This window comes from Rhododendron vialii, chromosome 6a, assembly GCF_030253575.1.
Source record: "Rhododendron vialii isolate Sample 1 chromosome 6a, ASM3025357v1".
NCBI classification, from domain to species: domain Eukaryota; kingdom Viridiplantae; phylum Streptophyta; class Magnoliopsida; order Ericales; family Ericaceae; genus Rhododendron; species Rhododendron vialii.
The window spans coordinates 24,379,591-24,395,922 of record NC_080562.1 but is presented as its reverse complement, the minus strand read 5'-3'; the positions used below and the strand labels follow the sequence as shown (position 1 = coordinate 24,395,922).

At 39.0% G+C, this 16,332-nt stretch overlaps 1 protein-coding gene across 1 annotated transcript; it reads right to left on the bottom strand.

Annotated features, from left to right (window-relative positions):
* Positions 1-836: 836 nt before the first annotated feature.
* On the bottom strand, positions 837-16,332 carry LOC131329121 (nitrate regulatory gene2 protein). Its single transcript, XM_058362195.1, has 4 exons — positions 13,682-16,332; positions 10,865-11,079; positions 9,642-9,865; positions 837-2,037 (listed from the first exon to the last, which is right to left on the bottom strand). The coding sequence occupies exons 1-4, from the start codon at positions 15,516-15,518 to the stop codon at positions 1,260-1,262; spliced, it is 3,054 nt and encodes a 1,017-aa protein (XP_058218178.1). The 5' UTR covers positions 15,519-16,332; the 3' UTR covers positions 837-1,259.

Genomic DNA, 16,332 nt, shown 5'->3' with positions numbered 1-16,332 from the left:
GTATCTCAATTTCGATAACTAACTGTCGAGTATAATTAAAAAAATTTAACGAGCTAAAGAAGAAAATACGCTCTCCTCCACCTACCGATAATTTTCCCTAAAAATTAGACCTCTCTTCCATTCTCCTCTCTTTGTCAAATCGGTTCGCCCATTCCGTTTTCTCACTCTCTGAAATTAATTACTGTACTTCTCTCTCTACATAATTCTTTCTTCAAAAGTTCCGTACGTGATGTATACAGAAATCGACTTTTCCAAAAAAACAAATTGGCTAACGAGATGAGCAAACAAGACTAAATTTGACCTCCACCTTTTCATTCCACCATCCCCAACTGACCACTCTCCAATTTCACCATACCCCAACAAGACCCAGAGAATATGGAAGAACCGAAGAAACAAATAACCCACAAATCAAATTGAATTATGGTCGCACGTTGTCTGGTTTTCAAATTTATGTATCTGGTTTTTCTGTGTCTATGCTTGGAACGCCTATAATATTAATTCTTCCCATCAAAACTTGTGTATGATTTCTTAAGTTTCATGCACGTTTCTACAACGGATTTAATTATTATTTTGTGATAACCGGTTGAGATGGATTATGTTAACACAAGACCTGTCATGCCGATGAAATTTACCCTTTATAAGTTGGGCTCTCTAACCCGCAATCATACAAAACGGCCATTGTTTAGCTTAACAAATAAAATTAGAGAGGACTTTCGGCTAAGTCAAGCAAAAATAAAAGAGATACCAAAATGCAAAAGGTGAGAGAGAGAGAGAGACCACACCAAGCTAGAACGCTCTTCAAGAAGAAAAAGGAGAAAGAAAAAAAACCCCAAAAGTAGACATCAATTGTACGAATGGCTACCTCTTTCTCAATATCAAAAATTTGAAATTTGTTATAATACAGCTACCTGTACAATCCAATGAACTAGAATGATATCAAACATACATATCTAGATTTTAAGCTGCTGTTTAAAAAAAAAATCTAGAACTTACGCTATCCAATCTACAAATAAAACGAACTCTGGACAAATTCCTACCTCCCCCCTCCAAATTATCTTACAACACAACCCCACCTATGTCAAAAGAACGCCTCTTCCTATTGCTGGTCATGTGTTGCCTAACTACTCACACTGTCATATAACACCCCACACAGGGTATCTCATCTCTAGGCAGCCCTTTTCTTTTCAAATTCTATGAAGGTACACATTTTTTTGTGTGCTTCTATAGTTTACAAATCGAATTCACTTACCCTATACCTGTTAACGCGCATTCTGGATCCTCACATGCTCATAAGCTTTCACCGCTTCTGATGTGAAGTTATCCAAGGCCCTAAAAATCGGAATCAAACCTGATCGTAAACTACTACTAGAAGCTGCACTATGAACCAACTTAATAGCCTCCTTATGTCGTGCTCTCCCCTCCTTCAGTTTCTCTCTCATTGAGTCCAAATCCACCTTCAGATCATCAGAAGCAACAATTGACACGCCCGTCTTGTCTGACATAGCATCTCGGTCCCGCCGCAATCTGCCACTCCCCATGCGAAGAATTCGGAGCCGTTTTTCAAGATCTTCTGATAAGTACTCCGTTTCTAGCCTTTGTTTTTGCTCCTCTTCTTGTTTCTCAATTAACTCTCGCAAGGTTGAAGCAAAACTACGCATTGCATTAGTCACACCAGTCCCTGTCTCCGATACAGACCCATTTGCTTGGGACCAATCATTGCAAATTACAAAAATCGGAGGAGCTCCAATTCGGCCTGGGGAAAAGGGAACGATTCCATCAGGGGTAACTTCAGGTTCTTGTAATAAGCACCTCAAAAGCCATCCGTTCAAGGACTCAATAAAGGATTTTTGAGACTTGATCCAGCTGCCAAATCGGCTGCTCCAAGCATGGAGTTCCCTTTCAAGTTCCATAGTGGCTCTCAAGTGTGAATCTCTTCTAGAACCACCGTTTGCAATAAAGCTTCGAGCTTTACTTTCCATGATTGCTTGGAACTGCCTGTGGTGACACTTGAGCATGGCCTTCCACATTCTTATTAATCTAAAGTCATAAGAAGTAAAACACATCAAGAAGGAAGCTATGCATTCGAAATACAAGGACTGAAAAGTCAAGTAAAAAAAATAAAAAGAAGCAAAAAGGTTAACTTCATAAATGGCCAACAAACAGACTCCTAGAGATAATGAAATGACGAGTTTGACCCAGTAGTACCGAGTCGACAGCCACTTTTCTTTGAAGTTTGCAAATGAAGAAAGCAACATCAAGCCACCTTACCAACATCTTTCTTTAGCAATCTTTTCGTAAGTATGCAGGTAAAATACTTATGCTTTTCGGAATAGTAATTAACTAAATTGGCAAGACAAGTAATTTTGTGTAATGCGCCATCACCAAATAGAAACAGCTATTGTTATCCATGAACAGAAATAGCAGTTGAGTATACCATGCTGCATAGGAGGTGTACCAAGTCTGTGTGATTCAACCCATCAAGGACATATCTCAGCAGCTAACCCATCAGGGTACCCCAACAATTTAAGGTTGTCACTCCGATCAAACATGGTTTTAAATAGCCAATAAGTATATAACCACACACAAACACTTACACACACTCACTCACTCACAATAGGGGTGGGTCCCACACATTGGAGCAGTGTGGGGGATCCACCCCTATTGTGATTTTTGTTTGTGCGGTGGTAGCATTGTTGTTAAATAGCAGTCGCTGTTGGTGTAACGATAACAGAGGGCGAGGATGCAGTTGTGGAGTGTACGGTCGAAGTTTAATGGTGGCAGCAACTCAGGGCATGAATTTCTTCTTTTCCGCAAGGTTGCGGGGTGTAACATTAGAACGCAATGGGTAGTGCTAAACACCCATACCGTTACATAACAGTTCCGACCAAGTTTAAAAACAATGGTATCCACCATAAACCAGGATTTCTTGTATTTAAAAACAATGGTATCCACCATAAACCAGGATTTCTTGTATTTAGCTTCGCTGACGACACCCTAATAGCATCTGAGTACCCAACAGGAGTGGGCTCAAAATGATCCTGCCTTGGAGGAGTTCCTCGTCACCAAAAATATGTGTAACTTGATATAACCCAAAGATAATCTCTGGAAATAATAGCAACACCCATGGAGCAATGGCTTGAACATTTGCAGGAACTATATTAGCTTAAACGAGAATACCATGCAGTTACTCACATTTTTCTTTTTCCTTTTCTAGTTTTAGGAGAAGCACTCGAATCAACTATCGTGAAAATTATAAATGCATAATGCCGATTGAAATTGTAAGTCCATCTCAAAACCAATTGGCAATAAGCGGAGAGGTCCCTCATGTTATTAAGTGATCAGATATTCCACTCCCAAGCAATGCGGGACTATATTTCCTTGACATTCCCCCTCACGTGCAGCCGCATTTAAGGTCTGTTACGTGTAGCCTCTTTTTGGGTCTATCATTGTGCAGCTTGCTAATCTATCAATGTGGGGTGTGGATTGTAAATTTTTTAAATGTGGGGTGGAAAACCAAGCGGAAATTTTATGTTCATCTCAAAACCAATCCTTCATGTTATTAAATGTTATTAAGTGATCAGGTCACTCCCAAGCAATGTAGGACTATATTTTCTTAACAATGCCAATCAAGTTGAAATTAGAATGATATTGATTAGTGTTCTGAACATTGGTTCTTACGTGTGTCCCATACATGACGAGATCCTATGCTGTTGATTTCAACCGATCAATAGTCATATCACTGACCCCTAGGAGCTAAGAAGCACGGATACAGACACAAGACACATACACAACATGACACGGACGCATGGATACATCCTCTTTTTCTCTTTTCTCCTCTCTTTAAACTTATTTTCTTCGATTGTTTCGTCATTCATGTTTTTTTGGTCTTTAGTCATTTTTATCAAAAAAATTATTTATTTTCACTTTTTGAATGTATATAGCATACCTCTATTCAAAAAGTAAAAAAGTTTGTTAAAATGTCAGAAAAATTGACTAAAGAGTAAAAAATACACAAACCTATACAACTTTTTTAATTCAAAAACTAACACCCAAACAAGGTGCTTTTTTCTTCAAAATATAGGACACATACACGTTGAGGATACGTTCTCTTACATATATCTAAATATATTGTTATTTAAAGATATCACTCTACCTATACGTCCCAAATTATATAAATACCATAAGTTGTGAAGAATCTAGTTGACAAGGACTTACGAAATCCTTTAAAAATAAGACATGAGCAAGATTACAAATCCTCAAGAAATTCTTAACAAATTCCAGCTGAATTTAAAATAATAAATTATAAGAATTACTATTTTCTACATTTTTATATCATAGTGATTCACTGATATGTCAAATTCAGCTATTGTTGATAGTCATATGTAAGAAAGGGTCCAAAATGTGTCGATAACATATCTAATTTTAGTCATAGACCCCCTCGGACACTTTGCATAATGAGTATTGGACACATGTCTGAATAATGAATTTCGTAATGGACACAGTTAAAGCATCCAATTCAAAACCAATTGATAACGAGTGGAAAGGCCACCGAGGCTCATATACTAGTTTTTGAAGGTCATAATTAACCAATGTGGGACAAGCTCTAACACTCCCCCGCAAGTTCGACCCTGACCCACACGTGGAGCGTAAACAACAGATCCATAACATAGGGGGTTACAACGAACAACCAAACAAGGTGCACTTAAGTCACAAATAACAAGGCAATCAATCAAGAGAGTCATGTCCAAAAGCCTCCGAAAGCCTAACTCTAACACCATGTTAAACAGTTAAAGCATCCTACTCAAACCTGTGAAGCATGGATACTCCGAAACTAGTCACGTATGAGTATCGGATATGCGAGAGATACGGATACGAGCCCGATACGCCTCAATATGTATCGGATACGGCAAATAAGTATCCGGCATTTAAATGAAAATTTTTTTAATTTCGGATACGTGAGGGATATGCGGGGGATACGGCAAGATACGTTTAAGGATACGGCGGGGATAAAATGAATTTTTTTAAAGAATCAAGTACAAACTAAAAGGGGAAAATTGTAATAATAGCATCACCAAAAATATAAAACCTATGAAATTATGCACATCAATAGATCATTCCTTAAACCTCGATACATTCCCAACCCTAGATCGCTTGAACCTTTGATACACAAGGTTCTCTCTGTTTTATGGGTGTGAGTTCTTATTATTTACATATACACTAAATTATATCCAATACATGCACTGGTATATAGATGTGTGTGTGTGTGTATATATATGAAATGTATTATATGTATACCTATTAGTCTATTACCTACTAATGTGTATTTTTTTTTTCTTTTTTACAAAATTCTAATCTTTTGGATGATCAGCTCCTACTCTTTTGACTTTTGACATTGACATGTGCTTAATGTTTGGCATTGGCAATTCAACTACTCTTTTATTTCTCATGGCTTCATTTTTATGCCGAGACTAATAGTTAAAAAAATGTATAATTTATACAGTCGTATCCCCGACATATCCATATCCTATTTTTTTCGGTTTTGCCGTATCGCCGTATCCGTATAGTATATGTATCCTGTATCTCGGCTTCATAGCTCAAAACCAATTGGCATGAGTTGAGAGGGGCCGAGAGGCTGCCTAGGCTCATATCCTAATTTTGGACATTATAATTAACCAATGTGAGACCAATGTCCCAGAAATCGCTAAGCTCCAGTCAAGCGAAAAAGGGGCGCCTAAGCAGCCGACTTTTAGAATATTGTGTGGGACAAGCTCTAACAGACACCAAAAAAAAGGATCGGACATGTGTCTGAGAGTGCATGAGGAATGTCGGTGTTTGGCACATGTCAGAAACAGACACGCCACCTTCTTTCCAGTGGCCTTAAATTCTTCGGAGATGGAGATTCTCTTAATAGAATACTAACAAAAACTGCACATATAGATTGTTGCAGCATTTAATTTGGCAAAAAAGAGGACTTGATGAAAAAATGCATAACAATTTCTTTCATGAGTTAAAAGCCACCAAATGGAGTGTGGGAATGACAAGACCCAAGAAATCATTGTTATTATCATTTATGTTAATAAATAACATAACTACGTCAAATCTCGGCAGATGAAGGTTGACAAAGTTTTTATTCATCATGTGGATTACAACATATGATTCTGAGTTTTGGAACCTGGCACAGCTAAACATACAAACACTGAATACATATGAACACACATAACACTAGTTGCTACCTCCCAGCCCGTGTACCTGATGTGAGCGTATCTCCTTCATATGTGTTTTCAAGTGGCAAAGTCAAAATTTAATTAGTTCTAGCACAACACATACTCGCAGTTGTGTACGATACCTACTCAATCGTATGAATAGTATCTGAATCATGAATAGCCCAATTCCCTAGTTAAGACTCCTGAACATCAGATCCAATTCGGCAACACATACTGAAGAGTTAAGAGGGGTCGAATAGGGTAGAGTTGTAAGATGTTGGAAACATGAACTGTACTACAATTTTACATCTAACCAAATTCAAGCATTTCTGTAACTAGTCCATCTTTATGGTTCAAATAACGCGCAACAGTATGCCTTCTAAGCAAACAGCCCAATACCACAGACAGACACAGTATCATACAGTTCCAGAGCAAGCATACCATATAGAACATTAAATATGCTGCAGAATTAAGGTTGAAGAAATTAGAATATGCAACGAGTAGTGTCTCAGTAATGATTTAAACGAGTTTATCAGTCATCGGCAACTAATATCCACAAATAATCATCTTCCTGAATTGGCCATGTCCTTTCTTTTTCATTAGTTAGAGGAGAACACACACATATGGTGATAGGAGGCTTAAACTCACTTGAATCACCTTGGTGCGTGCTCTCTCCCCAATGAAAAGGGCAAGGAAAGACAAAGCAAAACAAAACAAAGGGCTATCCCACATCAAAGGGTGAACCATTTCCCTTGTGAGATTCAAGGCACCAATTGCTTTTAGAACTAGGCCCTTTCGTGAGGTTCTTTCAAGTGGGTTTATGCCTTCCAAGTTCAAACTCCATGTGAGTGCATGCTCTAATAACCAATGAAAAGACTCTGCAATACAAAAGTTTATTATTTTGCTACTCCCAATCATGGTTTGTCAAAATCGTACGACACGATACGATTCGCGATTCGATTCACACAAAAACGATAGAATCTATAGGTGAATCAAGGTTTATACAGAATCGGTGGTGAATCGTACGATTCACAATTCGACTCGCGATTCGATTCACGATTCATGCAAAAACGATATGAATCTATAGGTGAATCAAGGTGTATCACAATTGTTGGGTTCAACTAATATGAAACCACATTTGCAATTCGCCTTAGTTTTTCTTATAGTAAACCAATAATATAAGATAATATACTGTTAAGTACGAAAATTCTTATTCCCATGCAAAATTTGTTAATATTGGTATATATTATGATTCAGATCATGTCAACCCCTTTTTTCTCATTCTACTTAAGGATTAAAATAGTCATTCTAAAGAGGCTTACAACTAAGATACGTTATACTGATGAGTTATGCCTTTTATTTTGGTAAAATGTTCATATTTTGTTATAGTGAGTCAATAGACGTGCTCAACGTCTTTAAAATGTTATAATTTTAATTTGCTAGATGGTAATTATACAAGTAACTATGAATATTATTGAGGATAATATCTATATGGATGCATTGTCCCATAAAACGATCTTTCTAATTCGTGTATCCTCCAAATAATAGACCGGGACAAGCTAGTTTAGTTTCGTACCTATGAGGCTGCAAACTTTTATTGTGTTTAAGCTAAGCTTTCATTTTTATAATGAATCTTTAACATCAATATGCACATATCCATTTTACTATTATGTACAAGTGTCTTTCCTACTAGACCATGTGATCATCAATTAATACCAGACAACAAACTTTAGACAACTTTAATATAGATTTAAGCTTAGATTTTTTAATAGGAAAATTCTAAAATCAGCCCAATTGGCTGACAATAGTAGGTGTGTGAATGTGTATTATAGGGTGTAAAAAGTACATAGAAATACGTGTTTTTCTTGTCTTCTAGTGCGCTTATCGTCAACCCAGTGGGCTGACAATAGCAAGACCGTTTTTAATATTACAATGTATCTTTATCATGTAGATGTGCAGATACATTTTCCAATGTATTTTCAAGATTTGGACCGAATCATGAATCGTTGATTTGATTCACGATTCAGAAAAGGGTCAATCCAATTGCTCCCAATACAAAAGTTACGCACATACTGTATTGTCATCATACTCCAATTGGGACATAAAGGGATTCCACGACATGCACCGCTACTAAACACAAATCCTAGTTTCATCCACAGAGGGAGAGAAAAGGTTGTTCCCCCTAAAAGATCAAATCCAATGTATTTTTTTTTTAAATTACCCGAAAGAAGTATACACATACTGATTTTTGCAGACAAATTGTGCATAGATCACGGTGTGGGCCCACTACAGGTCCCACACAAACGATACGAGCCGTTCATTAAATGTAAAATATATTTTCAAAGGCCTCCACGAAAAATCAGCTCAATCCGATACATATAAGGGCTCGATCCAATCATCTAACTTTTCATTATCTAGAAATCATAATGAAAAGTTAGATGATTGGATCGAGCACCTACAGGTATCGGACTGAGCCAATTTTTTACGGGAGCCTTGAAAAAATGTTTAACATCTAATGAACGACTCGGCTCTTTTGTGTGGGACCCTTAGTGGGCCCCACACCGTGATCCATGCATGATTTGTGTGCAGAAATCTATGTGTGTAGCATTACTAATACATCATACTAGACAGATTTTGGTTGGACTCACACTAATCAAAATCACCATAAATATGAGTGTGTGTGTGTGTGTGTGTGTAGAGTCCCCTTCTACTAAGGGATATCCCTCATTTTGTTAAAATGCAGACTTTCCATTTCTGGGTCATATTATGATGATCCAAACCGTTCAACTTATTTAAAACATGTTTTTAAGGGTACCCTCATAAAATTAGCTCAAAATATAACCGGGAAGTGCTTGATCCAAACAATTTTTCATAAAGCTTGACAGGAATTGTTCTATGTAAAAAATGTTTGAATCAAGCACTTCCCGATTATATTTTGAGCCGATTTTACACGAGTACCCTTAAAACATGTTTTAAACAAGTTGAACGGTTTGGATCATCAAAATATAACCCGGAAGGCTCCAAACACACACACACACACACACACACATATATATATATAGTATATACTATACATATATATTTTTTCACCGTTTCATAAATGTTTTCTTCGGTCGACTACCACGGATTGATCATGATTTTGTCAAGTTTGATGAACACAATATTCTCCCGCGATTGTGAGATCCGAGATCTTGCCATTAGGGTTTTCTTAAAAGTGATTTTGTTTTCTCATGAACTCAGAGATTCTCCAATTAAATCGACAGATTTAGCAAGTTTTGGGGGTTTACAGTTTTGGTTTCAAACTTTGGATTTCAATACCCAAATATGCAAAGTGCAATATTAAATGTCTGCATAAAAAGGTATAATTAACTTGAAGACAGGCACATCAAAAGGAAAACTTAGTTTGAATCGCATCGAAGGAGAGAAGCATGCACATACCCATAAATTAAATCAATGACTTGTGGCTGCAACTCCTCATCCCTCAATTTGTGTATCCTATTTGATATACCATCAACAGCTTTGATGCAAACATTTATTTTCGTCAGCAACTTCCTTATTGATGCCTGAGTCGCATCAATCTTACTAGATTCAGCTCCTCGTTCGTCCAACATTTTCAGCCTCTTGCATTGCTTTTCATAGATCAATCGAAGTTTTTCTTCATCCTAAATAGCGGCAAAACACATAAAAAGAATAAGCACGATAGTACATGAACTGCCATAATAAGAAAAACACACAAGTCCGCACCGGAAGGATTTTTAAAAAAAATGCAATCAAGCTAATTCTAATTTATCTTGGTTTCCAAAGTTTAAGGTCATATTATGGTCTCATAATCACATCTGAGAAAATTTTCAAACATAAAGTTGACAAACCAAACAATACTAGTTCATAAGAATCCTACTATACGAATATTCTGTCCATGATAGAAAATATCTGTTGGGAATTAGAAGTATGTGGCCATGGATCTCTTCCTCTGGAAGTCAGCATGCAACAAGTATGATTACCATGCTACAAGTCACCTCAAGGATTCACAAGATTAAATGATATGATACACTGGTTAATCAATTCAGAGCCTAACTCCTAGAATTGAGGGATCCTCCCACTAATGGTCCTGCCCAGAGCTGAAAGAAAAAACAGAGGACAATGCTCTTGCAGCTATTGAGGGCTTTACAGAAATATTTTGGCAGTCCTAACGCCTATACGTTCCAAAAGTGATTCACTTGTGAAGAAATCTCAACTACAATGCTTAAAGAAGCCTTTATCTGGCTCTTCAATAAACTCTCTAGCTCAGTTATATGTACCCAAGAAGAAATGAGTCCAGCAGTCAATTTTAAAGATAAAAGGAAAGGAAGAGATGTTTTAATATGACATGTTATTTTAATTCGCCAAGTATCCTTGCATTTGTACGTTCCTTCCCTGCACAAGCTAGGAGGACCAAAGCTATTCATACTCCGTAATTGGTAGCTGCTGCTTTCTTCTAAACTCCAACCAAAATTACCCTCATACTTGAGTTGCATGCTTATCAGATGAAAATCAAGCCAAACCAAACAGAAATAATACTATCATTGTAAACATGTAAATTCATTCGTCGTATTAAGAGAAAAGATTACACTTACTCAAAACTCTTACCCATGGTACGAAAAAACAAATTCTTTCATCAGTACCTTAACTTCCTTGTACAGTTTCTTCTCCCATTCATATAGCTTCTCCAGGGTAGATGAAAGGTCACTAGACTTCATGGTAGAGTTACTCCCCAAATCCCCATAGTAAGCTTTTGCCAGTTTCATTGTGCTAGTGGCTACCCTGACTGATTCCCTGGACAGTGGGCTCGAAGATGACAAGGAAGGTGCTTTCATACATGGAATCCCGGATAAAATCACTGCATGAAGACATAATAATACCAATAAAGTACCAAGGAGAACTTTGTTTGTGGTGACTGTGATAAAGAAAAATTAATCAGCTAATTTCAATTCATATCAACAATATATTCTAAGGGCAATTTTGTTTGTGGAGACTATGATAAAGACAAATTAGTTTCAATAGAATACCACAGCTAATTTTCTAGTCCAAGGATGAAGAAATCCATTAGTTAGACAAGGGTACCAATCAAAATCATGATAAAGGTAAAACTAAATTAGTAACATCATTTCAAGAAAGTAATCTTTCAATATCTTATCTTCTTTACATTTATCATGATTGTGGGTGAAGGGCCAATGGGGATGTTGAGGCCCAGGACCTAGTAAGTGTGGCCGCTTAACACCTGTAATTGAGGTGGAAAAGTTGAGGTCACCAGATTCGTCTGAGATAACTCAAGGCACCAGAGGTCGGAAGAAGAAAGCCATGGCAACTTATAGAGAGAGGGCGAATTCCATTAATAGCAAAGGATCAACTCGATGAATTTAGTAGATCCAAGGCAATGGGTATTAAGGTCCCAAGACTCTTTGTCAGAGATGCCGCCCGGACTATGTTGTAGTCTTGTTGACATGTGGCAGTCCCTCAATGGCCAACAATATATAAGGAGTACGAGGTACTAGGCCTAGTCCTCAGTGAACAATTGGTCATACAGAGTTGGTCGGTCAACACACAGGGCTAGTGTTATGATGTAGGGGAACCTATCATGGGACATCAAACCCCGAGGATGCAGAGATTTAGGTGGTAGGTGTCAATTGTCCCCAATCATAGTCCCCGGCAGCTAATTCAGCAATTGCAAATGGCTAGGCATGAAGTGTCACAGCCATCTTCAGTATATAGAGCAACTCAGAAAATAAGACAATACAAAAAAGGCAACCAGTAGAAGTAGGTGCAGTGGATCGAAGGGCATTTGAGACTGTCTTTGAACCCCAACAAAACAATCTATATCAAATCATAAAGAGGACAAAAACAAACACAAGAACACATGATATACGTGGTTTGACACACAAGACAATGTGGCTACATCCACAGGGGAAGGAAAGGGAAATCCATTGTGTGCAACAAAGATTACAAATGCTCCTCAATCGCCCTCTCAATTGTGGCACTTTGTTCTATCACATTTCACACTAAAAAAACATTGCAACGAACGCAAATAATATGTCTCAAGTCCCCGAGCGTCCGCAGGGAATTAACCACCACCCGGACAGAAAAAAAATCGAGAGTAAAAACATGCCTGTAGGGATGAGTGTTCAGACACCCCAATTTACATCCAGACTCTCCATGACTCCACCTTATTCATCCAAACATAAAGTCGCATTTGACTGCAAATCTCCACATTGGCTTGCATTCACATACCATCCTAAAGAAATAGATGCCGCTAACTACACCTCGTTAGCGGGTATGGGTGCTCCACCCTCCAACGCAATCACCATGGTAGTACATCAAGAAAGTCCAAGTAATGCTCGTACTTGTCTAGAGGAATTGGTTTGATCAACTTGTCAAATGCATTCTCACCAATATGAATCTTAAAAAAACATTGATCACTTGAAAAACAACCACTATTGAATCATGAGATACCGCACATCAATATGCTTTGTCTTTATGTGATAAACCTGATTCTTGGCTCAACACTTTGACCGTCACAATACAACAGCACATTGGCATCCATGAAAACAAGCTCACTAACCAACTAGGTATGAAGATCGTACAACAAAATGCCTTGAAAGCCAATTACATATGGAGATCCTACAGGTATTCCACCTAGATGCCACTAAAGAAGATCCCAAAGGTACCTCCCGTAGAACAATATTTCTTATATTCTCCTATGAGCCTCTCCATTCCTTGACTCATAACCAAAATATTTGTAAAAAATGTCCTAAAACTCACTCCAATCTTTGACTCAAACCTGTATGAGATTGAGTTTTGCAAAAAAACTTTTATCAAATCAAGACTCAAATATCTTAAGGCTGTTTCTTCCCTCTTAAATTGACAACAATGCTACTAATGAAGCTTTTACTCAAATTTATGCTTAGCTTTGAGATTGTCCATTACCAAATGAATTTTTTGTGCAAGTTTTTATGTAAATTTTTACTCATCTAAGTAAGGGTCGGACATGCTTTAAAGAGCCATCACTTCCAAGCAAACATCTCCAGTAACTTATAACCAAGTGGTAAGGGATATAAAGATGGCAAACACAAGAATATTATGAGATACAAACACATGAAAGATATGCCTTTCAAGAAAAAACACATGAATGATACTCCATGGCATTTCAAGTAACTCAGCAATCTATGCTAGTACAGATTAGGGGATGGATAGACAAGCTTTTATTGTTTCCGTTTTTGGAGGTATGTAATGCTATATTACTGCCAAAAAGTCCCCTTCAAATTCAATCTCTGTCACCTACTTCATGTTTTGATTGCCGCTTAAATTTTAAAGTCGTTATCACTTCGTAATCTCTTCTCAACAGCTTTAATTTCAAGTGGGAATAATTACTTATTGGTTTCTTAGATTTCCATAGCAGACAAATGGGGTGAGGCTCATGAAAACAACAACAGATGAGACAATACCTTTAAGTAGAGTGAACCTAGACTGATAAGGCAGCTTGCCAACCTCAAGCAACATGGCAACCTCCTTGCCGTAGCTAGAAGCCATCGCGAATTCATCTCTGATTTCAGCAACAACCTCCTGAATGTCTCTTGTTCCATGAGGAGAAAGTGTTGTCAAGCTACTCAACTTTGATGATTCACCATTATCATGTGTTGAGGGCCCCCCATCTACCTCAAAAGTCACTCCTTTCTTCCTCACAGACCCATCTTCCGGGCTGTTTGTTAAAATTGTATCTGGACTAGAATTTTCCTCTTTTACATCAACTGAATGAATTACCTCATCATATTGTGACGGTGCTTCCCTGGAATGGATACCTCTACGACTTTGAGTCCCCCCTTCACTACTACCATTACCATGTGATAACACCGTCTTTGAACTACTACTACCCTCACTATTCTCCTTATGCAATGGCACTGGCCTTGAATCGCTACTACTATGTCTTTGTTTATGTGATGGCACTGCCCTCGAAGTCCCCTCCCCTGAATAATTTTTCCTATTTTCTTGACTCGACTTCTTCCTACCCTTATAATGATGATGATGATGATGATGAACTGCCCTCCTAAATGTTTCAGGATCCGTTTCATCTTCCAAATCCGGAATCCCCTCTCTTTCTCTCACTTCATTCGAATCGGGACTGCTAGCAATAGACCCATACCCATCTTTTTGTCCATAAGAAGAAGAATAATAACCACTGTAACCACCACTATCAAACATATCAAAGGGGTTGAGAAAGTCCCAACCAGACACCTTGGGCGAAGGAGGTGGCGGCGGACCCGGCGGCGTACTTTGTTGCTGGTTTTGGGGGAACCCGAAAAACCCTCGACTCTGATCTGGATAAGAAGTTGGGAGAGGACTTGGTTGCTGATTCTGTAGGAACCCAAAGAACCCTGCACTCTGATCTGGATAAGAAGTTGGATAGGCAGAATTCATATCCATAGTATATGTAGAATAGGATGACCTGGATCTTTGCTCCGCTGCTGCCGGATCATAAATTACAGACTGAATCTGGGGCTTAGATCTCTTCATGTAATAAGCAGTACTAGTAGTATTGGTAGTTGAATAAGTAGGATTATACACCCCAAATTGACCACCACCCCAATCTGTCTGAGAAGGTGGGTAAACACCCCAACTACCTATCTCAGGCGGGGCATATGGATACGGGTCCCCCCAGCCTGTTTGAGGAGGTGGTGGATAATCATCATAATAATAGGAAGGGGGGTAACCTTGTTGTTGTTGTTCAATAATTTCTGGACTAAAACGCATATGGTTGCGGGAGGAATCCAGTTCAGAATCAGAACCCGACGAGGATAAATGCAAGTGGTGGCGGTCATCGTGGTGGTGGAGGCGGTCATCGTGGTCATCATCCTCGTCTTCGGACAAGTGAATGTGCGAGCCAGATCCGGAGTGAGATAGCGAGGTCGAAGAAGACGAAGTGTGTTTGTTGTGGTTGTTGTTTTCGTTTGTGTTTTTCTTCTTGCTGGTCTTGGGTAGTGTTAAGACAGGGGAAGCCGGGGGCGAGGGAAGGGCAAGCTCTTCGTCAACGAAGCAGCGGAGGGCGTCGCCGACTTCGTTTAGGCAGTAGAAGTAGGAGACGTGGGCGGCGGCGAGGGCGAAGCGGTGGTCCTTGGCGGCCTTGATCAGGGCCTTTCTCTCTCTGCACCGGACCACCAGTGGCAAGTCGTCTGCCTTGGACCCTCCGCACCCCATATCAAAAAACCCTAGTAGTAATTGTAGGAGTAGAAGTAATCCAAACAAACAACTAATAATAATCCAAACCCCACCTTGTGACTTCTTCATCACTCATCTCTGCACCTGCACGGACCAATGCACGACAAACGGAAGCATTGCGTGCGAAGCAGCGTCAGTAGTATTCAGGACAAAATTTATGGAGAGAGAGAGAGAGCTGGATACTACTCCGTGTATATTTGTATCTGCTATTGAATAATTGAACTTGGAAGGTGCAATTGAATTTGGGAAATTACTACTACTAATGCTAATTTGAATCAGTGAGATATGGAAAGAGATTTGGGAGGAGTTAAGTCTGAGCGTCGGTATTTGGGGAAAATTGACTCATTACCGTCCATGTAACGGAGAGTTGTTTGAATCGCTGGATCTGCGTGTGGAGAGAGAGAGAGAGAGAGAGAGAGAGAATTTAGTAGTACTTTGTGGGAGTTTGTTTGGAGAATAAAAAATTGGCTTCGAGATTTGTGACGTTGGAGAAGAGTCGTCTCTCTCTCTTTCTGCCGAAGCGATTTGAATTTTTTGGGGATTACATTAGTTTGCGATTTTTCTGTCTTTTTCTTTCAGAGCGTGTTGGGGGTGGTGTCAGAGATCAGATTTGCGAGAGAGAGAGAGAGAGAGAGAGAGAGAGAGAGAGAGAGAGGGGTTTTTAGGAGAGGGAGGGAGGGAGAGGGAGGGAGGGAAAGCTCGTGGAACCCGCCATGGGTTGGTGGATAACGGACAATGGTCATTAATTACCACCACCGTTGCCCATCATCAAAATCATCACTGTTGACCTGTCTCTCTCCTCTCTCTCTCTCTCCTCTCTCGATTCTGGTACTCGGAGGAAGGCATGCTGCTAGACTCATCATCGTCACGTCGTGGAAGCAGA

Excerpts from the sequence above, each read along its gene's own strand:
- LOC131329121 (XM_058362195.1), bottom strand. The coding sequence starts at position 15,518 with ATGAAGAAGTCACAAGGTGGGGTTTGGATTATTATTAGTTGTTTGTTT. Across the intron at positions 11,080-13,681 it reads TAGGTTCACTCTACTTAAAG|TGATTTTATCCGGGATTCCA; the intron begins GTATTGTCTCAT and ends GTCTTCATGCAG. Across the intron at positions 9,866-10,864 it reads AACTGTACAAGGAAGTTAAG|GATGAAGAAAAACTTCGATT; the intron begins GTACTGATGAAA and ends GCCGCTATTTAG.